The 25,212-nt window shown below is 45.1% G+C and overlaps 1 protein-coding gene across 1 annotated transcript in view; it reads left to right on the top strand.

The window, feature by feature from the left end:
• The first annotated feature begins 1,641 nt into the window (after window positions 1-1,641).
• The window catches only part of LOC116636094 (immunoglobulin kappa light chain-like), a 44,456-nt gene continuing 20,885 nt past the window's right edge, over window positions 1,642-25,212 (top strand). Inside the window, exons 1-2 of the mRNA XM_032410496.1 lie at window positions 1,642-1,732; window positions 2,094-2,406. Of these exons, the coding sequence (XP_032266387.1) occupies window positions 1,684-1,732; window positions 2,094-2,406 (362 nt within the window). The 5' untranslated portion in view covers window positions 1,642-1,683. The remainder of the gene's footprint in view (window positions 1,733-2,093; window positions 2,407-25,212) is intronic.

Below are 25,212 nucleotides of genomic sequence, written 5' to 3' on the forward strand. Positions count from 1 at the left end.
TATATTTTCCTTTTATTTTTGTTGTGATTTTTTTCATTTTCAGTGGCTTAACTGTCTGAATTCATTCACTAGCAGGATTCATTAGGAAGGCTGGCATTTTCAAGAGTAAGACTCAGGATTGCATTGGCTAGCACTATAAGAATAGATCTAGGGAGCGCCTGGGTGGCTCAGTTGGTTAAGCGACTGCCTTCGGCTCAGGTCATGATCCTGGAGTCCCAGGATCGAGTCCCACATCGGGCTCCCTGCTCAGCAGGGAGTCTGCTTCTCCCTCTGACCCTCCCCCCTCTCATGTGCTCTCTCTCTCTCATTCTCTCTCTCAAATAAATAAATAAAATCTTTAAAAAAAAAAAAGAATAGATCTAGGAAGAAAACACAAAAAAGGGAGAATAAAATGCTAGCTAGTAAACAATGGGACATGGGCTATTATACTCCTACTTCTTTCATAGTTTGTCATCAACACCCAAGTCCTACACGAAATCAGGGTTTGCTTTCAATACCATTTTTACGCAATATATCTTCCAATATTGGTACAAAATCTAACTCTTGGAGCATTTCCTAGAAGATATTCAGACTGAGCTTTTTTGTTAATCATGCCTGGTTTGTATGTATTCAGTTATTTTTCAATTCAGTATGACTTTGGATTTAAATTACCTGAGATCTAATAGAACTTCAAACTCTATTTTTTAGTTTCTCCAGGATTTTGTTTGCAGAACAGTGACTTTAGTTGTGAGGTAATTGGAAGTTGACACAATTCTCGCAAATGATTCAAAATGACATAACATCAAGCTGACACATGAAGAGTCATCAGTTTCTGTCCCTATTTTAATGAAGGGCCTCACATATACCATATGGTGTGTGTGTGTCTATCTGTCTATCTCTCTCTATCTATCTATGTATCTCTGGGGAGAGAGAGAGAAGCATGACAGGATACACACCACATTGTAACAAATGGTTACCACAAATTTCATACTCACTGCCTGAAGCAAAAAATTCTGTCTTCTTTCCTATTCTCTTCTGCAAGACTATTACTTCTCTACCTGTAAACGAGAGATGCTTTTCTACCTGTCAAGTTCTTTTTACTTTCCTCTTCTCATAGAGTATAATTCACGAGGCCCCAGGGTGAGTTTAATTCATTATTAAATCATTATAAAATTGTCTAAACCATTAAGCTGGAAAGTGTAGATACCAGAGACTCTAGAACTATCTCCAGTTCATCTTGTGATTTGGAGATCTCCTGCCAATCAGCTGGAGTGGAAGTGGGACCTGTTTCCTCCTGGACATTAGCTGAGAGGAATCCAAGCAGAATGGCCATTCACCTGCCAGAAATGGACTCTAGACACTCATGTCTATATCTTCAGGGTCTCTGGAGCTTTCTCAGAAGGGCAGGGCTATAAGCACTGTGTCCGGCCACAGATCCTGATTTTCTCAGTTAGATCCTACTTCTGACTCAGGCAATAAGGAATTTGTCTCTGTGAGTTTTCCTCCAAGCACAGAAGACATTTTAAGCTACTTGACTCACAGGAGAGGGACCTGCACCCTGACTTTGGCTCTTTCCACTCTGCTACACCCACCAGGGGATTTGCATAGTGGCCCCTGGGGAGGACCTCCCCTTGTAACTCTGAGATAAAGGTCAGCTCTGTGCTTGTCTTTACTTACTAGGACTCATCAGTTCAGCTTCTCAAAATGAGGTTCCCTTCTCAGCTCCTGGGGCTGATGATGCTCTGGATCCCAGGTAAGAGCGGAGGGGGGGTGATAAGGGAGAACTGGGTTGGAATGGTGGCTCTGGGGGCGCTTTATTCTCCAAGTGTATTTTGTCCATGTGTTAGGTTGCCCTCCAATAAGGGCAATTTAATTTTTAGGCCTGTGAAAATTACAAAGAAACTAAAAGGAACAAAGAGCAGTGCTTTAGTGAGATGCTGAAAAAGAATGAGGCCACTTTGCCTTGCAATATTGGGTATCTTTGGAAATTGGATATATTTAGCGTATGAATCAAATCACAAAATATGGTTTTGCCTAAAATATACAAAACTTAAAATCATAAAAATGACTTACAATGTTTCTAAATATCCTGTACTTATCTCTCATTATTTTAGGATCCAGTGGGGAGGTTGTGATGACACAGACCCCCCTGTCCCAGCCGGTCACCCCTGGAGAGTCCGTCTCCATCTCCTGCAGGGCCAGTCAGAGCATCCAGCACAGTAATGGAAACAGCTATTTAAATTGGTACCTGCAGAAGCCAGGCCAGTCTCCACAGCTCCTGATCTATACGGTTTCCAACCGTCTCACTGGGGTCCCAGACAGGTTCAGTGGCAGCGGGTCAGGGACGGATTTCACCCTGAGAATCAGCAGGGTGGAGGCTGACGATGTGGGGGTTTATTACTGCCAGCAAAGTATACATGATCCTCGCACAGTGGTTCAGCCCCGAACACAAACCTCTCTGTCTGGCTGTCACCACTCTGCACATGTGTTGCTTGAGTGTGGAGCAGGCCCAGCAGAGTCTCTGGGCGGGCGTGAGTGGCAGATGCTGGAGAATCAGGGCAGTAACGTGCAGCTGAGTGCTCTGGACCATGTTATGGCCCCTCAGCTGCAACAGCCCTGGCGGGGCAGAACCAGCTCCAGAACGGCCGTGATCAACCTGCTGTGTGAGCAGTAAGCTGGAAGGGAGAGCTGACCTGAACCTCATCCCAACCCTCCCAGCCTTGAGTGCACTGGTCAATTACATTTTGTCAGCCCGAGAGTCAGAAACGTGAGGCATATTGGTGACAACAGAATCACATACATTTTGGAGCTAACAGATTTTGCTACATTTTTAATAGGATATTTGATATCATTCAGAATTTATTATTGCTTATTTTCCCACTCCTTGACCTTCTTCTTTCCCAGTGACCCTAACCGCTCTTGCACGATGTTCTCTAGATCGCATTCTATACATGACATCCCCACAGGAAATATGGCTGAGAACGATTAGTAAAATTTTGTTCTTCAAGCACCAAATAGACTTTTTAAAATTCATAACAGATATAAGCTCCTAATCCTATAAAGAAGATTCGGTCTACATATACAATGGAATTTTACTGAGCCAGGAAAGAATGAAATCTTGCCATTTGCGACAACGTGGATGGACCATCAGGGTATTATGTGAGGAGAAATAAGTCAGACAGAGAAAGGCAAACCCATATGATTTCATTTATATGTGGACTCTAAAACATGAAGCAAAACAAACAAAAGCAGAAAAGACCCATGAATACATACAGAGTCCAAACTGGTGGTTGCCTGAGGGGAAGGGGACAGCGGGGAAGGCAAAAGGGGTGAAAGAGAGTTTGAGGAACAGGCTTCCAGGTATGGGATAAGTAAGTCACAGGGATGAAAGGTACAGCACAGGGAACACAGTCAATGGTAAATAGTGTTGTATGGGGAGAGACAGCAGCTACACTGGTGATGAGCATAGAACAGCATACAGATCTGTCAAAAAAGAATTATGAGAATTCTTCAGGGAATTTGGAATCTCAGTTTTGAAAACTGTTACAGCAATGTAAACTAGGTATCCACAGTCTTAGAAGTAAATATTAAATTTAAATATTGTCACATTTGATGGAAAAGAGCACTATTTTATATGAAGCTTCAAACAAAACAATCTGTAGTAAGACAATTTTAAGATTCTTTTCTTTGTAATTGAAGAGACAGTGATAGAATGCATTAAACAGGTGTTTTGAGGTAGGCAAATTATGGAGCTACTTTCAGTTTCATGTATTATATCCACATATTGCAAGAAATGTCAGACGAAACATTAAAATATCATTGTATACATTTATATCTAACATTAAATTCAGATTTACGGAAAACTGATTTGCGTGAAGAGTTAAGTCATTTTTCAAAAAATGGTTCATCAGGTCTAGAAATATTAAAATTTACATTTCAAAATAATTTATCAGAAAGGCATCATAAATGCTGTCGCAGACTATAAAATATTCCTAACAGCTCAAGTTTGTTTTTTTTTGTTTTTTGTTTTTGCATCAGAAAATAAACGCCTTCTCAAAGTTAAAAATTTTCAAAAAATATTTGAGGTCTTGTATTCGCCGAAAGAGACTGATGTCATTTTCAATTATGTATGGAAATTGAATTTGCTAAAAGTACAAATGTTGATGCCATAATAAATGAAATTGCAGAAAAGCAATCCAGAAAAATCTTATAATCAGTAAACCAAATTAATAAAGTCTTAATCATGTATTATACATACATATTTATTGTACTATATAAAATTATAATACACGAATATTATTCTTGTAAGTCTATCTGTTTGTAAGTTTACTGCAAGTTTACTGGAATATTTGCAAATTTATTGCCAGTATTATTTTGCCAGTTCTAACACACAAATGTCATTTTTGCAAATACTTACTTGTCTGTATTTGCTCTAGCCCTGTGGGTCTGAGAACTCAAGTCCTGCTGGCCACCAGAGCCAGGTGGTCAAGGGGTACTGGTCTGGATGGCAGCCATAAAACCCGGACGCCAGACGGGTGCACCAGCTCTTTCCAGGTAGACACCAGGGACCTGGAGCTGGGCAGAGAGAAAATGCAGAGTGCAACCACAGGCTTCCCTGATTTCCAGAGAGGAATGTAGTCAGCCCCTGGATGTGTTCCGAATTAGAAGTCTAACCCTCAGGCAGCAGCTTTTAAGAAATGAAAATAGCCCTCTTTGAGGGTAAGACTGGGAGGTGGGCCGTTCTGTCTGCTCCCTGTTTCTTTGTCTACTATTGTTTTGGGGGTCTCCGTGCACACCCCCCTGGCTTCCAGACGGAGGTGTTTGGGGGATGGTTCCTCAGGTGGAAGTCTTAGAAGTTGGGGCACTGGAAGTTGGGTCCAAACCCTTCGCTCTTCAGGGAGAAGCAGGTATTTATAAGTTCCCTTCCAATCATATATTGTGCGTTGGGGGTGGAGTTTATGGCAAGAACGTGTCCCAGCTTTGTGCACCTGTTTCAGTGTGGGTATTTCCTCTTTAACCCAATGTGTAGGAGTCCCTCAGCTAGTTTCTGGATTTTTCAAAGTGGGAGTTGTCCCATGTGTAGCTGTAGATTCCGTGTGCCCACGGGAGGAGGTGAATTCAGAAGCCTCCTATACCACCACCTTGGACCAGAACGTCTTTTTCTTTGGATTCTTACAGAAGAAGTTTGGATCATAGACTTTAAATGTTTCCTCTTTTTTTTGTTTGAGCGTAGTTGACACACAATGCTATATACTATTTCAGGTGTACAACATAGTGATTCAACGAGTTTATACATTGTTCTATGCTCACATCTGTCACCGTACAATGCTATTACAATATCACTGACTCGATTCCTTATGCTGTAAAAATATTAAATAAATAAATAAATATTTCTTCTTTCTGAATATAGGCATTTAATGCTATTTATTTCCGTCTAAGTATTGTTTAACCTCCCACAAATTTTGACACGCTTATCATTTAGTTGTATTTGATATTATCCGATTATGTAATATTCACTTAAAATTATTACAATATATTATTCTATCCATACGTTATATAGAAAGGTATTCCATCATATGTGAGGATTTTGTGAATAATTTATTGTTACTGCTTCTAACTTAATTATTTTGTTGTCAAAGAACATTTTCTGTAAAATTTCCACGTGTTTAGGGTTACTTAGACTTGTTTTATGGCACAGGGAATGGTTCATCTTGGCAAATGTTCAAGGTGCTCTCCACAAGGATACACATTTTTCCACTTGTGCTTTACTGTTCTTTAGCAATTAATTCAAGTTGGTTGGTAATGTTGCTTATGTCTTCTATTCCCTAATAGTTTTCATCTTGTTCTATCAAGAGCCGATAGAGCTGTTCTATCAAGTGTGTAAGATATTTAAATTTAACTACATTTATGGAAATTGGCAAACACTACAAACCAGAACTTTTATTTTTCTGGAGAGCTGGTTGTCAGACATTGACTAGCACAATAATGGTGCGATGTAGGCTGTAACTGTTTTGTCAGAGTTCCCTTTTTTTTCTATTTCTACCACCACTTTATCTCTACCGAAAAGCTTTTTATGTTGATGAAGCGCCAATAGCTCATTTTTGCCTTTGATTCCCTTGCCTTTGGAGACGTGTCTAGCAAGAAGTTGCTGTGGCCGAGGTCATGGGGATTACTACCTGTGTTCTCCTCTAGGATTTTGATGGATTCCTGTCTCACATTTAGGTCTTTCATCCATTTTGAGTTTATTTTTGTGTATGGGCTAAGAAAATGGTCCAGTCTCATTCTTCTGCATGTGGCTGTCCAGTATTTCCAACACCATTTGTTGAAGAGACTGTCTTTTTTCCATTGGATATTCTCTCTTGCTTTGTCGAAGATTAGTTGACCATAGAGTTGAGGGTCGATTTCTGGGCTCTCTATTCTGTTCCATTGATCTATGTGTCTGTTTTTGTGCCAGTTCCATACTGTCTTGATGATGACAGCTTTGTAGTAGGGCTGGAAGTCTGGAATTGTGATGCCGCCAGCTTTGCTTTTCTTTTTCAACATTCCTTTGGTTATTCGGGGTCTTTTCTGGTTCCATACAAATTTTAGGATTATTTGTTCCAGAGGAAGATGCACATCAGCTGGGTGTTGGTGAGGAGGTCCTGGCTTGTAAGTCTCTGTGGTCCTTCCACTTGTATAAATTAGGCGGGCATAGGAGAGGGAAGGTTCTCGGTACTTTTGTGAGGTGTGTGTACCGCTGGTACAAGGCATCACTTACGTGTTCCTGTCCAGGCAGGCTTAATTCAATCCCATTAGCAAAGAAAGCCTTATGGGGCAGTGCAGAAAGTAACGTTGTTATAAGATGACCTAAGAGTGGGAGGGGGCGCCTGGGTGGCTCAGTCGGTTAAGCGTCTGCCGTCGGCTCAGGTCATGATCCCAGGGTCCTGGGATCGAGCCCCACGTCAGGCTCTCTGCTCAGTGGGGAGCCTGCTTCTCCCTCTGCCGGCCGCTCTGCCTACTTGTGCTCTCTCTGTATAAACAAACAACAAACACAAACACAGAAAGAGTAATGCTCTGGAGGAAGGGCGTGACACCTGCACCCTTCCCTTCGTGACCCAGGCTGCCACCGAACTGGAACCCACTGAGAACTGACTCATTCCCCAGGCCTTGTTCCTCCCCTTCCCTCTGAAGGCCAAGCGTCTTCTACAGTCAGTAAGCCCAGGCCCCGTAGAGGGCCACCGTGAGGTCTCCCAGACACGGAAGCAGAACCCATGACCTTCACGGTATCTGAGGGAGAGCAGCTGGGCCCACAGCTGCTGGAGGAGTTTTTGGTGCTGTCTCTGACACTGCGGGTGGGTGGCTGCCCTCTGCTGGCAGGAAGAGTGGGCTGCATCTTTGGCCTCCAGGGCGCTGATGGTGAGAGTAAGAGATCCCACATCCAGCGCAGCTGAGGCGAACTGGGACCCCCGAAGCCAGGCTTGCTGTGCCGTAAACAAGAAGCTTAGGAGAAGCTCCAGGCTTCTGTTGGTACCAGTTTAAGTTGCTGGAGCTTATACTGGTGCTGGTCCTACAGGGGATGGTGAGTCTGTCCCCTTGGGAAGCAGCCAGGGAGGCTGGAGACTGGGTCAAGATGATTTCCCCCACCGGAAACTAAGATCACATAGGAGAGACGAAAGAGATGGAAGGGAGCAGAAACAGAGGTAGAGAATGTCTTCCTACCAGGCAACATACAGATTTACCATAAGACTCAACCTAAAAAAAAGAAAAAGCTGGTCTTAGACTCCAGCTCTGATGGCAAAGAGGTTCTAAGTTTTGAGCTTCCCTTCTTTCTCAGCTGTGACACTGAGCAGCAAAACGCTGAGAATCTGAGCCGGAAAGTCCATTATGCTGGCTGAGTCCTGTCACAGGCTAAACACCTGCTCTCATAAAGAACGCCTCTTAAAAACAATTCTGAGGGTTTTATGATTTCAGAGGAAGATGCAAATCAGCAGCGTGTGGGTGAGGAGGTCCTGGCTTCTAAGTCCGTGTGGTCCTTCCACCTGTATAAGTTAGGCCGGCATAGGAGAGGGAAGGTTCTCGGTGCTTTTGTGAGGTGTGTGTACCTCTGGACCAGGACATCACTTACATGTTCCTGTCCAGACAGCTTACTTCAATCCCATTAGCAAAGAAAGGGGCAGTGCCGGAGGTGAATTTCCTCTGTGGTGAATTCCCTCTGTGATAAGAATCTGCTGTACATAATTTCCATCGGAAAATCCCAACCCCCACAGGTCTGCCTCCTCTTTCCCCAGCTGCTGCTGAACTGAGACCCTGTCCATTCATTTAGGTCTCTGCAAATACCTCTGAACTCCCAAAGCATAGGAAAACTAGAAGCCCAGTGTGTGATTTGGAGCCTAGATATACTCAAGGATGTTCCATGAATGATAGGCACTGGTTCCATCTAGAGAAGAGAACCTGCCTATAAGGTTGAGCCAAAACACCTCTCTTTCCGAAACTGAAGGACATGCAGCTGTTGGCTCATTAGCACAATACATTTAGCTCTCTACCCCATGCTGGTTTCAAAAGGATCCTAAATTTTGAGAAGCTAGAATATATATTCCATTAATTTCCACTCTAATTTTTATATTTCCTTCATTCTACCTGCTTGGATTTTGTTTGCTCTTTATTTTCTAGGTTCTTAGGGTAGAAGCTTAGGTCATTGGTTTGAGATGGTTCTTTCTTTTCTAATTCAGGCATTTTTCAAATAACATTTCTAATATTATTTGTTTATCGTGTTATTACAAATTTAACACTAGGCTGAGGGAAACATTGGCTATTTCTTCATTTGGGAAGCAATAGGAGAAATATGAGAAGCTGGAATGGAAACAGGGCCTTGAGGGGTCGGTCTGATGCTGTTCATGATCCATTACCTGGGAGGAGTTTTCATATTTGATGTCCTGGGCACTGGAGCCTTTTGGGAGAAAGAGAATGGAAACAAGCAAACAAAAAACCCCATGTAGTACGACAGTTATAGAAGAGTTTAGGGTGGCCCCATGACACCCACAGCCCAGGGTTCATGCCCTCCCATTTAGTGTGGCCAGAGCCTGTGACTTACTTCTAGCCCATACAATCTTGCAGAGGTGAAGGGATTTTGCAGATGTCATTATGATCCCAAATCAGTTGACTCTGAGTTCATTAAAATGGAGATTATGCTGGGTGGGCGTCACTAAATCAGGACAAAGCCCTTAAGGGAGAACTAAGCCCTCTCTGTTGTTGATAGATTTCCCCTTGCTGGTTTGATTAGTAAGTATCTCACACGTCAGGAATTTTGAGTGGCTTCTAGGACATTGATGTGACCTCTGGCCTGCAGCCACCAAAGGCCAGGACCCTTAGTCAGATAGTCACAAAGAAAAGAATTCTTCCCACAACCTGAATGACCTTGGAAACAGATTCTTCAAGACTCCAGATGAGAATGGAGTCTGGCCAACACCTTGGTTTCATCCTGGGAGACCCCAAGAAGAGAACCCAGCTAAACTCTGCCCAGACACCTAACTTCTAGAAACTGTGTGATGATCAATGTGTGTTGTCTTAGCCACTAAGTTAGTAGTAATTTGCTATGGAACAATAAGAAATGAATACAACAAGAAAGTTTCCTATATGCTGAGATAGTGTTACAAACTTAGAAACTAAGGGGAATCTGAACAGAGGGAAATGTTACAGAGCACTATTTGTCAGTTTCCCCAGCTCCCCCTGGGGAGGATATAGAAGCCCAAGGGAGGCCAAGGTAGGGGTGAGGAGGGTTGTAAAAACTGACCTTCCATGCTTGTCACTGTGCACACTCAAGCTTCTGGAGACCACTCTACCTGTAATGTTCCAGAAAATAGAAAAAGAGAGAGGACAAGAGAAGACCTTGGCCAGGTCCATGGTGGGTATCATAGAAAAAGGACATGAAAATTGGACAAGGAGAAAAGGATAAGTAAATATATCTAGGACAAAAGAACTAGTTTCTGAGAAAGACACGGAGATGGAGAAATCTGAATCAAAGGAGCACAGATAACTACATCACAATTCTTAGGTTTCTAAACAACCATGGAGGGATGTTTATGTGAGTCTTGTAGTAACATGATCGTTAAATTATAAAACAGGTTATGTGGAAAACACACACACAGAGACACATGTCAGTTTGAGATCTTCCTCTTTCATAGTTTGACCCTTTTACCCAAACCACCCAGAGACCCCGGGTCATGAGGAGCAACATCCGAGGGAGTTAAGCCTCACTGAGCAGTTGCCTGGGGAGGTTTTTGTTTAGACCCAGAGCACAGTGGGAGGAGCCTCCTTACCCTGCAGGCAGTAATAGTTGGCAGCGTCACCAGCCTCCACGGGATCAATTGTGAGGCTGAAATCAGTCCCAGACCCACCGCCACTGAACCTGGCTGGGACCCCAGACTCTTGACTGGATGCTTTATAAATCAGGACTTTAGGATGCTGTCCTGATTTCTGTTGATACCAGGTCATGTAGTGGGTAATGCCCCAAATGTCACTGACTTTCTGGCTGGCCTTGTAAGAGATGGTGGCCCTCTGCCCTGGAAACATGGTCAAAGAGCCCGGAGACTGGGTCAGCACAATGTCCCCAGTGGAGCCTGGAATGATAAACACAACAAATTTAACAGATATGCTGAGAGCATCCCAGTGGAGGCCCGCAGCACTGAGGACCCTTGTAGTCAAAGTCATGGACAACACTCGGAGGAACCAGAAGACGAAAGGTAACTGAGCAACTGGAAACCTATACCAAATGCTTGAATTCCAGCCACCAAGAACCCGGAGACACCAAAAGCATCGTGGCCACAGTGAGGTTTGCCCACCATTTCTCCATATGCCCCCCTCTCACTTGGAGCCCAGAGCAGCAGGATCCACAGCAGGGGAGCCCTGAACCCCATCTCTGAGAGCTGGACTAGAGGCTGCTCCTCAGGGGGCCTGACCAGCTGCCTTTAAGGATGCTGAGAGCAGCCTGGAGCTCTGTCTAATGGCATAACATGCAAATCAGCTCAGAAGAGCTTGAGGTTGTGCTCAAAGGGGACACCTGCTCTCAGAACACCCTGTGGGACTTGGGGTCACCAGAAATTTCCAAGTGTAGCTCAAGCGTGTCCCAAGGGATTTGGGGACCAGTTTCTTGAATCTTTGCCTTCTAGCCTGTCTGAGAAGCCATGTGGGGGAGTGCCCTGGGGCTGCCCTACCATTAGGATATAGGTTATTTCAGGAACACTCTTAATCCCCAGAATTAAAATCTCATACATTAGCACAATAATGCATTTCAAGTTGTGATTCTTGTCAGGAAGAGAAAGCCGTGGGGTTATAAAGAGTGAAACAGGGTGGCCTGGTTCAGATGAGGAGGGGAAGTCGGCCCCACTAAGTAGATGGCCTTTAAACCGAGTCCTGAAATGCCCTCAGGACCTGGAAAGGGTGAGAGGGCTGAGCGTGGAACCTTGGTGAAGGCTGGGAACCGACACTAATCAAGGCACCTGCCTCGGTGTGGATAAGCCCGGGACTCTCCATCTGCTCCATCCTGGAAACCAAGGTCGTGTCCCCCCGGAAACCCGCCCAGGCGGAGGGGTCACTCCTACTCAGAGTGGAGAACAATCAGTGCCCGACTTCGGGTTCACCCTGCCTCTAACGTTGGCGTGTCATGTACAGGCACCACGACAAAGCACAGAGGACAAACCTGTGTGACTCCCAGCCCGCAGGTCAAGAGCACACCCTCTACCTATCACCTCAACACTTTCTCTCTCATGAGCTAATTCTTTGTCTTCTGCAAAATGCCCTCCCAAGTGGCTCCCAGTGACTTCCCAAACACGAGCAGGCTAAGCCACATGGGATTTGTCATCTCCTAACCAGTAATTCTAGTTGTTGGTCATTTGTCAGGGGTAGGGCCGGGCACGGGCAGGCAGCCCAGGAGAGCGGCTGGCAGGCTGCCTCACCAGGAATCACCACGACCTTTGACTTTGCCAGCTCTGCCTTCATCCTGCACGGAGATTTGCACCATCCTCCCACCCCTACTGCCTCCACCACAGGCCCAGCCCTATAGCCCCATGCTGATCACTGGGTCTTTTCTAGGGACAGGGTCTGAGCAGCCTCGGGACGGTGAGAGGCAGCCAGATGGTGCCACCATCCCAGATCCTCGGGCTCATGCTCCTGTCTGTGTTCCAGGTGAGAGAACGTCCCCAAGTTGAGCGTTCCCTCGGGGGCGATTCTCGTGCTCCCTGAGAAGAGTGGCCTTGGGAGGGGACAGGAAGCGAATGTCACTGACCGCACAGGCTTGCTTGGGCCTGGCCTCACCTTGGGAGCCCATCCTGGCTCTACGGGGATCACAGCATCTCCGCATCAGCCCACTGTGCCTGCGACGGCAGGTTCCAGTGGGCACACGGCACCCCCCAGGCGGCTGCCTGCTTGTCTGTTTCCCAGGACAGAGTCCTCACTGGCTGCAGGGCCAGTGAGAGCCTCCTCCGCGTGGCCGGGAAGCACCGCTTAAGCTGTGCCAGCGCGGACCTGGAGGGGCCGAAGGCCCTCACTTACCTCCCTGCCACCTGAGTTAACGGGGTGCCCGCCTGGTTCAGGGGCAGGGGCTCTAGGGCAGACTTCACTCTCGCCATCAGCAGCCTGCAAGCTAAAGACAATATGACCAGCTACGGCCTTGCAACATCAGGACGTACTGTCCCAATGACATGACCCCAAATATAAACCAGCACAACTGGGCAAGGGGGTGGGTGTCCCAGCTGCTTCTCACTTACTAGCCACGATTACAGATGCAGTTCATTTGTTTGTTTTGTTCAGCTTGGGGTGTGGGGCAGAAGGTTGGCATGGTGTCATTTTAAAATCTGCAGCTGGGACTCCTCTTCAAAAGAGCTCTAGTCTCCTTCTCTGTTTTCCCATTCACTTCCTTTAAATCTGACTTCAGCCCTCTCTCTGGGCCTCGTGCGAGTCATGACAGCCCCAGTCTGGTGCTCTCCACTCAGGTCCCAACCACCCCTCCCATTCCTTCCAACTGCTGTCCCCACGCAGAACCTCCTCCCTAGGTGGAAGTTTGTGGTCACTTTTAGTTCCCACCTCCTAGAGCCTCTCACATGCCTGTCACAATTCCTGGTGGTTTCGGTATATTCAATATATGATCCTTCCATTATCCTGCTCTCTCAGTTGTTTGGTTGATCGTCCTCTAAACTGTCTCTTCCTCACCCAATCCTGATCACTCACTCTGGTGGCCATGCCTTAGATGCGTCATCGCAAAATAATGACAAGTTCTCCATCATTAAAATGTTGAACATCTCAGGGGCGCCTGCGTGGCTCAGTCGGTTGAGCCTCTGCCTTCAGCTCAGGTCATGATCCCGGGATCCTGGGGTGGAGTCCGGCATTGGGCTCCCTGCTCAGCGGAGAGTCTGCTTCTCCCTCTCCCTCTGCCGCTCCCCGCTGCTCATGTGCTCGGGAGTGCGCTCTCTCTCTCTCTCAAATAAATAAATAAAAGATCTTTAAAAAAAAAAATGTTGAGTATCTCAGCCTTGTCCACTTCTAAGAGCTCTGCAGCTCACTCCACTGGGTATGCCACAGCCAATAATTTCTAGCTTTCATTAGAGTAAGACCTGAAATCTATAGGAAAAATATATGTTGTGTTTCCATGGAAAATTGGGCATGTCTGTAGCGTACCTTTCCAGGTTATCAGAGTCCACCCCTGGTCATTGTCTTTGAGCTGTCTTGCAACTCTTTATAAATTGTTGGTAACTGATGGATGATTCTGTCCTGTCTAGTAGTAATTTAATTGACTTCTTACCTCACCTTGGAAAACCAGCTTGCCTCTATCTGCAGTTCATTCCTTTACTCCATATATATCTGTGTGTTTTGACTTTTCCTTTGAACCAGTTACAACATCTTCCTAGTCCCCTCATACCACGTGAGTAAAATAATTTAACATGTGTTCATCATTACTATATCTCCGTGAGAGTCATAATTTTACTGTTTTCTGAAAATTAGCTTTTAACAAATCTATTGACCTTTCTACATTTTCTCTGTCGCTAAGCCGTTCATGGTCTCATTTCCCTTCTTCCTCAGCTTAAATTCCCTGATCCTTCTTTATAATGACTCCCTTATACACAAGAACTTCTTCAGCCTTCCATTATTTCATTTCATGTAGCAAAGTCCCAACCCTCCACATGCCTGCTGGAGGAAAACACACAGCAGTCCTGACTTCTCCAACTTTGATTCATGACCACTCACTTCCTGAGGGCCCTTCTTCCTGCCCCACAATCATACTTCATTTCCCTGTTCTAGTCAGTCTTCACTCTTTCTCTTTCCATCTTTCTTCAAGTTCTAACAACTCTTCCTCCAACCTAACTTAAAGCCAAGTACCCCATTTCCTATTTCCTAGGTCAAGAGAGGGGCTCAGAAGAGAACGTCCCCGGGTTGCCCATCCGTCTTCTGATCCGCTGATATGGGTATCATCGCCACACTCCGCCTTCCTTCCCGGCACTGTAGAGAGGCAGCCTGCCCTCCCATCTGAGGCCACTCCCTCTGATCCCATACCTCTTACCTCCTCAACGGTATCGCTTGGCACTTCTCCCTCTTCCCTGAGTTACCAATGTTCTCCTCTCTTAAGCATCATTCCCATCAATACGCAAACATCTTTTTTAAAAACTCCCTGACATCACATCTCCCTCCAGTTATAGTCTGTTTCACTTTTCTCCTTCACCATAAAGCTCACTGAAACAGCTGTCTACAGTCACCATTCCCAGATCTTCTATCCCTATTCTTTCTTGAGCTTTCTACATTCAAGCGTTTACCTCCGTCATCTCATTGAAACTGCTCTTCTCAAGGTCGTTAGTGACCTCCACATTGCCAAGTCTGATGGCCGCATGCCAGTCCTCATCTCACTAGACCCAGCAGCACCATTTAACACGTTGACAACACACTCCCCCTTAATATACCTTTTGCTCTGAACTCCAGGGCATCCCACTATCTTGCTGGTCTTCCATCCGACTGCTCCTTCCCAGACTTCTTTACTGGTTCCTCTTCATCTCCGCTGCCTCAGACCTCAGCCCTTGGGCCTCTGATCTAGTCAATGCTCATTCCATTGGATATCATATTCCAAGCTCCCCAGTCCAATTCTCTCCGTGAACTCTAGACTCATATATCCAATGGTCTACTTGACAGCTGCACGTGGAAGTCTAATACCCATCTCAAACTTAAAATGCCCAAAACCAAATTCCTGATCTTCCTCCCCAAATCCACTCTTCCCACAGTCTTCTCTATCCAAGCAGATGGCAACTCCACCCTTCTAGTACTCAGAGAAAAACTCTGGAGTCACTCTGAGACCTCTCTTTTTCTCACACTCCTTATAAAAACCATCAGCATATGGTCATCTCTATCTTCAAAATATATCACTCCTTGCCTCCTTCACTGCCACTGCCACAAACCCAAGCTGTCACCCTCTCTAGCCTGGATGACAGCAACGGCCTCCCAACCGCTATCTTTCCAGTCTTGCCTCCCAGAGGGATCCTGTTGAACTATGTATCAAATCATGTCCTGCTCTATTCAAAACTCTCCCACTTACCACATCATTCCAAATAAAAGCCAAGTCCTTAGAGAAGCCCACCAAGTCCTACAGAAGGTGGCCTCCTTGTTATTTCTTTGATCTCATCTGCACTACCCTCCCCCTAGCACACCCCACTGCAGCAACACTGGCCTCCTTCTACTTCCCCAGCATGCTGATCACATCCCGGCCTCAGAAATGCGCTGTTTCCTCGAACTGGAACCAACTACACCACTATTGTCTGGAAATATTCCTATGGTTCCTTTCCTCACCACATTAAAACATTAAGTGAAGCCTTCTCAGTGCAGCCTTCCATGACCATCTATAGTAGACTGATTGCAAAAACGGCTCCCCTATTCTTGATCCTTCCCTTTACCAGTGCTTTCTGCAATGTAACTTTGCAGTTCCTCCTATCAAGAGCTAGGACCTACTTACCCTCTCCTTCAATGGGATCAACCGCATCAATCATTAGAATACATTAACACATCAAAGGGGACATTGTGTCAGTACTAAGGTTAGGCTTCAAGAGGCCTTATGTGCTTTTACTTTCTCACTTGAGACCCTGCTAACTGTCAAAGAAAGTTGGGATTAGTCTGCCAGCTGCTGAGAGACAGGAGGACCGGTCACCCAGACAGCACCGGCTGATGGTCAGCCGACCACAGAAATCTGAAAAATATGGAAGAAATGTGAGCCTTTCTATATCACGAGCACCCAGTTGACCTGTCGGCTAACCTTAAACACACAAGCAAGCCAGCCAAGATCAATCAAGATCAATCAAGCTCGGCCCATATTAAGAGAACTACTCAGCCAACCAATAAACATGACAGCAATAAACATGCTACCATTTTAAGCCACTGTATTTTGTGGGTGATTTATGACATGACAATAGCTAACTAATACGTCATCTGATTTTAAATTTCTACTCACTCTTACCCCAGCAAGATTTGATTCCCTTCCTTCCTTTACTTTCCTTTGTAGCTCCTCCAACATAACATAGTAAATATTTACTGATGCCGTTGTTTAGTGTCTGGCTCTCCCAGCCGGGGCGGAAGCTGAGGTCTTTGCTCTTGACGGCAGAGGAAGCGCTCAGAAAACATACCTTGAATGAAGGATATGAATCCCTTAATATCGATCCTTGAAATATATTTCTAATTATTTGAGAAGCTGTTTTGTAGGTAAGAGTGACCAGGTTTGCTGCGGTCTTTCCCCAAGCTAAAGTTCATCAACCCATGTATTTCAGAAGGAGGTGAAGAAATAATACAAAGATGCTTGGAATTTTTCTGTTTTCACACGGAACTGGACATGTTAATGAAATGTTTTCCAAGGGACTCAAGTTATGGCACACTTAGAGCCTCGATTTCCTTCGGTCACAAGATTAGACCTGAATGCCCAAGGGATGACTCTAAAGAAAAAAGGTGACAAATGGTGAGAAAAGGTGCTGAAGAACAGTATCCCGTGTTCCTAAAGTGACAGGGTTAAAGAATGAGAGAATCAGAGCACCTGGGTGGTTCCGTCGGTTGGGCATCCGCCGCTTGGTTTCAGCTCAGGTGAAGATCTCAGGGTCGTGAGATGGAGTGGTTGTCAGCTCTGCACTCAGCGGGGTGTCTGCTTGAGATTCTCTCCATCTCCCTCGCCCCCCCCAATAAATAGATAAATAAAATCTTTAAAAAAAAAAAAAAAGAATGAGAGAATTGCCTTTGTGAGAATGAGCATGCCTGGGAGAAATGGAGAGGAGAGAAGCGAGAAGGGAGGTAAATTTCGTCAGAGGCTAGAGACAGACCTTCCTGGCTCACTCCTGCCGTCGGTCCCTGGGAAACATGCAGGTTCCTGGGGCACAAAGACTCCTGACGGCATCCCTAAGACATCTTCACAGCATTTGTCTTCACTCATCTCCCACAAAAAGGGATGCAGGAAAAGCCAACTCCCTTCATTTTCTGCTGGGCCTTAGAAGCCCTCCAAGGAGTAAGTCAGGAGACGTGACTTCTCAGGCAGATACGGGAATGCACATGTTCAGGGCTGAGTGGGGAGGAAGCAGCTGGGGCAGCAAACCTCCCTGACCCGTGGCCCTGGGGAGGAGGTTTGTGTTCGAGGCTGAAGCACTGTGGGAGGACTGCTATCATACTGCTGGCAGTAATAATCCGCCACATCTTCGGCCTTGAGGTTGCTGATGGTGAGGGTGAAGTCTGTCCCAGACCCACTGCCGCTGAACCGGTCTGGGATGCCAGTGGCCCTGTTGGATGCACCATAGATGAGGAGCCTGGGAGCCTGCCCAGGTTTTTGCTGGTACCAGGCTACGTAGCTGCTAACACTCTGACTGGCCTTGCAGTTCATGGTGACCCGTTGATCTAGAGACACAGCCAGGGGGCCTGGAGACTGAGTCATTGTGATCTCCCCATAGGCACCTGCAATCAGAATAGATAATGATGAGACAGACACACTTTATCACCGACACGCTGAAATATGTCATTGTAAATGTGCTTTCTAATGGTATTACATGTCAGTACATAATTGGGTCTATTTTGGAAATAGCCAGGATTTCTCATTATATATCTTAAAATTTTTTTAAACTCTAAAATGACACTACTCCAAAAAGATTATGGCACTTTTCAGTTTCTCACCTGAGACCCACAGCAACAAGGATATGAGGATCTGCCTCTGTGACACCATCTTGCTGTCCCTGCCTGCCCAATGCAGCTCAGCTCACATAGCAAAGGCCCCTCTTATAAAACCTGAGCAGCTGGTCTGGGCCTGGAGGGGCCTATGCAAAGCAATCAGTGAGTAAAGAAGCAAATTGCATGAGCGGTGGGTTGTGAAAGTACCCCGTGGAAATCTAAAGAGCTAAAAATATCACCAAAAGAGAGTTGTATGACAAGAAAACACAAAAAGTCAACTTAGAATCTCTTAGAACAACTTAGAAGTTCTAAAATGACAAACTGCTACAAGATCTAATGAAGAGCTTCTATTTTAAATTCAAAAATGTTTTTAAATGGGTTCAGTTTCCAGAAATGATGAGCTTAGTTCTTCATATCAATAACCCTGGTAAAATAATAAAATATGCTGGGAAACAAACAAACAATGGGAGGGAAGGGGGGAAGGGATAGGAAGGCACAAAAAGAAAGTGGAGAACTTTGGGCCCAACTTTTTATAAAACCTCTGACCAGAAAATGTTGAGCTCCAAAGCCATTTTTCTCCCGCAGATGGGTAAGGACGAGGCAAACACCTGAGCTCGGGTTCCTGGGCTGTGCAAGGAAGGGACAGAGAGATGGAAGACAGGCCCAGAATTTACTCACTCAGGGAGACATGTGGTACCCTCATTTGAGCTAGGGGAAGTCTGAGTCCTGAATTTTAGTTATTCTATCTTTTCAGTTCAATATTTCCGTTTTGTGTTAAATTAACCAATTTATGAAATCTAGGTGCCTTCAAGAAAATTCAGTTCCATCCAGTGGTTTGAGAAGTCAGCTCAGGGTTGCTTGGGTACCATATAAACTTTCCTTTTCCCGTTCCTCGTCCTGCTGTTCATTCGCAAGCAGAGGGAAGGGGGCAGGGGTGGAAATCCCTTAAGACACCAAGCATGCAGTCCCGGTAAGGAGGGGAGAGGTTATTGTGGCCTTGGGTACACAAGTCCAGCTACGGACACTTCCGCCATCTTTTCTCTGAGTGGGGCAGGTGCCTGAGGCTTCCTCTGTCAGGTGGCACACTGGGTGTTCTATGGGGGTCCACATGGCTGCTGTACCACTTCGTGGCATGAGCCATTTCCTAAGACCCAGCTAGCCCCTCTATCAAGTAGACCCTACTTGGGGATCCATACCTCATCCTCACAAAGGGTCAATTCTCCCATCACTCCACCCCTCAATTTGCCCCTGATGATGGTTAATTTTATGTGTCAACTCAAGTAGGCTAGGGCACCCAGTGGTGTGGTCAAATGCCAGTTTAGATGTTGCTGCGAAGGTATTTTTTTGGTGTGATTAACATTTACATTAGTAGCCCTTACATAACACAGAGTCCCCGCCTGTTCGGCACAAAAGATTCACCACAGCCCTGTTTCAGTTTCGAAAAGGAAAGAAAATTTTATTATTATTATTATTATAGAAACCTAATAGAAACAGAAGAGGAAAGGAATCTACACATAGACGAAGGGAATAGCAGGCAAGAAATGAGAATAAGGCCAAGTGACATCGAATCGGGTACTTACAACAATCCACCTCACCAGCTGGGGAAGCCCGGTGGAGACAGCCAGCCTGGAGTCTGGATTGAGACGCCTGGGCGGAGCGTCCTCCCCTCAGGGGACACTTCCAGCTGACCATCCCCACAAGGGCCATATTTACAGGGCAAAACACGGGGTTTGAAATTAAACATTTGTTCGCCTACGTGCAGTTTGGAGCGAGCTGCATTTCCACGTTATCATGTTTCTATATTTTCAAGGAGCCTGAGCCATGTGTGTCTGCCTCCCCTCCCGGATTCCATTCTGGGGGGCCAGCCCCGCCTGGAGCAGGAGGGGATGTGAGACAAGACTGTACCTCTTGGCGTCCAGAACAGAAGGGCCAGAGCTGCAGGCCACCCAATATATTTTAAACAATTAGGCTCCCAAGGTTATTCACACAGCACGAGTCTCACAAATAACATTCTTTAGCCCACCTATGTGCATGCAGGCCCAGGTGGTCGGTTATGAGGAACAAATCACAGAAACATTTATCTATAGAGAATACCTCCATAATGGGCCGGGGGGGGGCGCTCATCCAATCAGTTGAAGGCTTTAAGAACCAAGACTGAGGTTTCCCAAAGGAGAAGCAATTCCTCCGTAAGAGGCAACATAGAAACTGGGCCTGAGTTGCCAGCCTACAAATTTCGACCTCAAGGCTACAATATCAACACTAACCTGAATTTCCAGCCTGCCAGCTGACTCTACAGATTTTGGATTTGCCAGTCCCCACACTCCCAATTCTCAAAATCTCTCTCTCCATGCATATCCTACTGGTTCTGTTTCTCTGGAGAACCCTGACTGGTAACACTCTTCACATACCTCATGCCCCACCACTTAAGCCTGTAAGAACTCCAAGCATTACACTCGTTTCTGTCTCCCCACTGTCCTCTCAATGGCCCACTCTGATTACTTCTCTTCCTTTCTCAAAGCTCTCTATGGCTCACAGAAACACTTAACTGTCTTCACTTCTATCTCTTTCCCCTTCCCTGAACCTTGGTCTCCTCACAAGAGCATAGAGCAATGCACAGATAGATAGGACGACCAAGTGACCCAGTTTTCACGGGACTTTCTCAATTTTAGCACTGAAATCCCAGCCCCTGAGAAACCCTCATTCTTAGGAAAACTGGAATGGTTAACCCTAGTGGACAGGGAATCAGGCCAACCCATCGAATTGTCTCTTCTTAATATTACTTGAAATCCTCTCCACCTATTGCCTGTCCACTAGGCTTTTAATCTCTGAAGTCAATAATCTGGCAGATTTGGGTCACTGAGGACTCTCCCACCCAGTGGAGACTTCATGTCTCCCTTCTGCATCGCGGGAGGGGAGTGGAGGGGTGGCTGCAGAAGAAGCTCACATACTGTACAATGTCCCAGGATATAAATCAGTCACCAGTCAATTCCATACATTAAGCGAGGAGTATTTCTTTGATAATCTTCCAAATAATTTATTAATCCTCAGAAGTAATGAGTCTGGCATGGATTACGAAAGAAGGCATAGACTCAAACTATGACTGGCACTAGCAAAGTGGCTTTTTTAGAATGAATAAATGTATTTTAGTGCAGATTTTAAATCAAAATTTCCATACTTATAATACTAATATTCTACAGCGAAGACATGTCTTAGAGTCTAGGAAACTCACTATTATCGTTATTGATTTGGTAAAAACAAAAAGTGTGAAAATTGTACCATCGGTCCGCAAAATTCCACAGTCAGATCCAGGACATATGAGCACACAGACCAAGCTTGCCAAGAGGAGAAGCATGAGACTTCACATAAACAGGGCCTTTCAGCTGCGACCTGAGTACTTAAGTTAGCACGGTCAGGGAAATGAGGTGAGAACAGCAGTAGCAGTCGGATCCTGCAGGTGTATGAAGCAACTCAGGGTCAGGTAATGTAAGAAGCTTGTCCACTTGATACTTATTGTATTATTATAGACCTCTGGGGCATCTTACAAAGCAAATACCCCAAAAGTCCCATTTTAACATCCTTTTATACTTCCATCCAGCCCAGAACATGTCTACCTTCTTGGTAGTCTAGTCAGGAGACCCTGTGGTGACTGCAGTGAAGCGTGGTTAGATTCTGCTGCATATTTTAACCATAGAACAAATACATTTTGATGACATACGGGATGTGAGTTAGGACAGAAAAATGAAAGACCTGAAAACTAGAAAATTTGAAATGTCATTTACTGAGATTGGGAAAGGTGAGGGAAAGCAACTTTGGGGGAGGAGACAGAAATCAGGACTTTTGATTTGGACATACTGGATTTTGTCCTGTTAGAACTCCAATCGGCGATGTCCCTTGGGCAGATGGATACGTGAGTCTGGAGCTCAGGGAAAGCAGTCTGGGATACGGATGTGAATTCGGATACAGAATGAGGTCACGAGGCCGTGAGTGTAAATAGAGGAACAGGGACCAGGCCCTGTCAGGTAATATGTAAGGGTCAGAGAGATGAGCAGGAACCAGCAAGAGACAGAGAAGGAGTGGACAGTGAGGCAGGAGCCAAACCAAGAGAGAGTGAAGTCCCAGAGCCAAGAAAATGTCTTAAGAATGTCTTTTTAGTTTACAGATGTAAAAACAAAACAAAATTTAAAAAAAGAAAAGGAGAATCTCTTTCAGGACTGGCTCTTGTCAAATGGTTCAAACACAGTTTCCTTTATAGGACCACAACTCCTTCCTGGGCGGGTGGAAATTTTGGAAAATTACTTTAAAAACAAGGCGGGGCAGGGGTGGGGGTGAGGAGTTGGAGGGCACTTGCTGCCCTCTGCTGGTCACCTTCATGCCTTACATGTTAAAGGAAGATGGCTCAGGAGCCTTTGTCTTTCAAAATATCTCAGATTTTTTTTTTCTTTTTTTTTTTTTGAGAGAGAGAAAGAGAGAGAGAGCATGAGTGGCGAGGGAGGGGCAGAGAGAGGGACAGAGAATCTTAAGCAGGCTCTGCGGCTGAGCGGGGAGCCCAACCCAGGGCTTGATCTCACGACCCTGAGATCATGCCCTGAGCCGAAATCAAGAGTCGGGCGCTTAATTGACTGAGCCACCCAGGTGCCCCTAAAATATCTCAGAATATTAAAACTAGAAAGAACCTTACACCTCCTCTGTCCCAACATTTTCATTTTGCACTAGGGAGCAGGTGCTCAGCCAGGAAAGCTTTGTGTAAGGTCATTTACGAAGTTCATCAGCCTGGAGGCTCTTCCCATTATTTCAAGTCCCCCCCCTGGCCAATTTGCAGCCAAGTACAGCCACAAGCTAATCTGCACATTATTCCAACTCTACTGTCTTGTACTCTGATGTTCTTTAATTACAAGCTTTATGACCCTGCCTCTCGCACTCACTGACCCCACCAGTGGCCGAATAAACAAAATGTGGCTCTTCCAGAATTCTGAGGACTCACCCTAAAGCTTTCTGAGGAAACATTTCCTCAGTTTTCTGTTTGATTTCTTTTAATCTTTCATAGAAATTTTGCATTCTTTCCCATGATTGGCCTATTTGTGTTTTACTGTAAAATATTTTCGTCACAAATTGTATACTTCTGGAAATCCCTATCACCCTTGTTTGAGAAACACAACCCAAGAAAGCAAGCAGAATCAACTTCTCTCAAGTACACTACAGCTACGAAATAAAACAGTCCCCATTGGTATTTCTTTATTCACAAGATAGAGCCAGTCTTTCCTTCCAATTCTGATATTTTTTCAAAATGCATTTTTTGCATAAATTCTGATTTTTAAATATTGCATTAAAATATTATTTATCTGAATTACTGAAGGGTTTTTTTTTTTGTACCTCCTTAAATTTTGTGCCTGAAGCCAGTGCATCACCTGCCTCACTCTGGTCCTGACCCTGCATAAAGGGCTCCAAAGAGCCCGGATGACTTTTGAATACCTCAGACTTACACATCTTCACTGTGAAGACCAGATTAGCCCTGTGAATAATGTAATTGATATCTAAAGATGCACACGTTTCCAAGTACAACCAGTGACAGAAGATTCTAATTGTTAAACTTCCAGCCCTCCAAACTTCCAGATTCCCAATATGAAGGACGACGCCATGTTCTGACCAGGGGCCGGGGTCCTAACAGGTGGAATGTGGGGTTGGCATGGAAGGGTTGGTAGCATCTGGTTCAGTAGTGAGGAAGCACTAGGTCCTCCTGAGGGGAGAAAGAACTCAACACACAGATCAGAAAGGAGGCCTGGTGGTTGGAGCTGAAGGGAGAGAAGGTGTGGTGAGACATGCGGTTAGACAGTAGGGAAGGGTCAGGTCATATCGCACTGGAATCACCTGGAGAGTTCATGAAAGTCCCAACGCCCAGTCACCACCCAGACCAGTTTCATCACAATCTCTAAGGGTGAAAAACAGGCATCGGTAGTTTTTAAAGTTCCCTAGGAGATTCCAACCACGGTGGCCAAAAATTAGAACCACCTAGGAGAATATGATAAGGAGTTTCTAACTGCAGTGCAAAATCCTTGAAGACTTTTAAACAGGGGAATAATTACATCTAGTTTCTTTAAAAAAAAAAAAAAAAAAAAAAGGATCACTCTGGTTTCAAAGGAGAATAATCCAAAAGACCTATTGCTCATCAGCCACCTATCTGCAAATTTGCTGTTAAGTGAGGCTACCCAGTTAGAATGAATATGTACTAAGAACTTATGACATGCCCAGGCACTATGCTAAGTAATTCATATATACTATTTTATTTACTCCTCACAGCAACTTTTATAAGAGAGGTGTTATTATTCCCGCATTTCAGAAATCTGAGGCTTAGGGAAAGTTAGGTAATTTACCCAGTGTCACACTCAGCTCATAAAACACAGAGTCAGTGTTCTAATCAAATCTCTGAGTTGATATTCCAGCAACTATTCACCATGCCTCCTCAAGCTGGGAACAAGTGTATTGGCCAGAGGATGCCACCATCCAGTTTGCTAGATGGTTAGGCTTTTGGTTGCAAATAAATAAATTGGCCTTTGGGTTGGCATTAGGATGAATCCATCTAGCTCTGAAACAGCAGCAGGGGTTTATAAGCAAGCAAGGCTAAGAGGTGGCCCCTTGGCTCTGGTGCATTCACCAAGGAAAAATCCCTCTAAGGTTACTGGGTGGATAATCCACCAGATTCCCAGGCCACACACCAACCTTACCACCTGATGTCCTCTATCCACAGTCAACATTTGTATAGGAAATAGTCGTATGAATTCCACTTTTGTAATTTCTATGAAATTGTTATTTAGAATATTATCCCATGCACAACTCCTGTGCAATGTCACCAAGAGAGAAATTGTCAACTTTGATACTAGGAAAACATTTAGTCACACAGAGAACTGGAACTTTTTCTTGTAGATAGAAGTATGTAAGTTAGCACATTTACTTCTTTTTCATTGGCTTCCAAGAAGCTCAGCGTCAGCTTTTATGCACAATCACAGCATTTTTTTAATGACGTTTACTGAGATATAGTTTACTACGGTAAAACTATATACCTTTTTTAGTGTATAGTTCTATGAATTTTGGCAAGTACAT

Source organism: Phoca vitulina, unplaced genomic scaffold (genome assembly GCF_004348235.1).
Source record: "Phoca vitulina isolate PV1807 unplaced genomic scaffold, GSC_HSeal_1.0 scaffold12, whole genome shotgun sequence".
Lineage (NCBI taxonomy): Eukaryota > Metazoa > Chordata > Mammalia > Carnivora > Phocidae > Phoca > Phoca vitulina.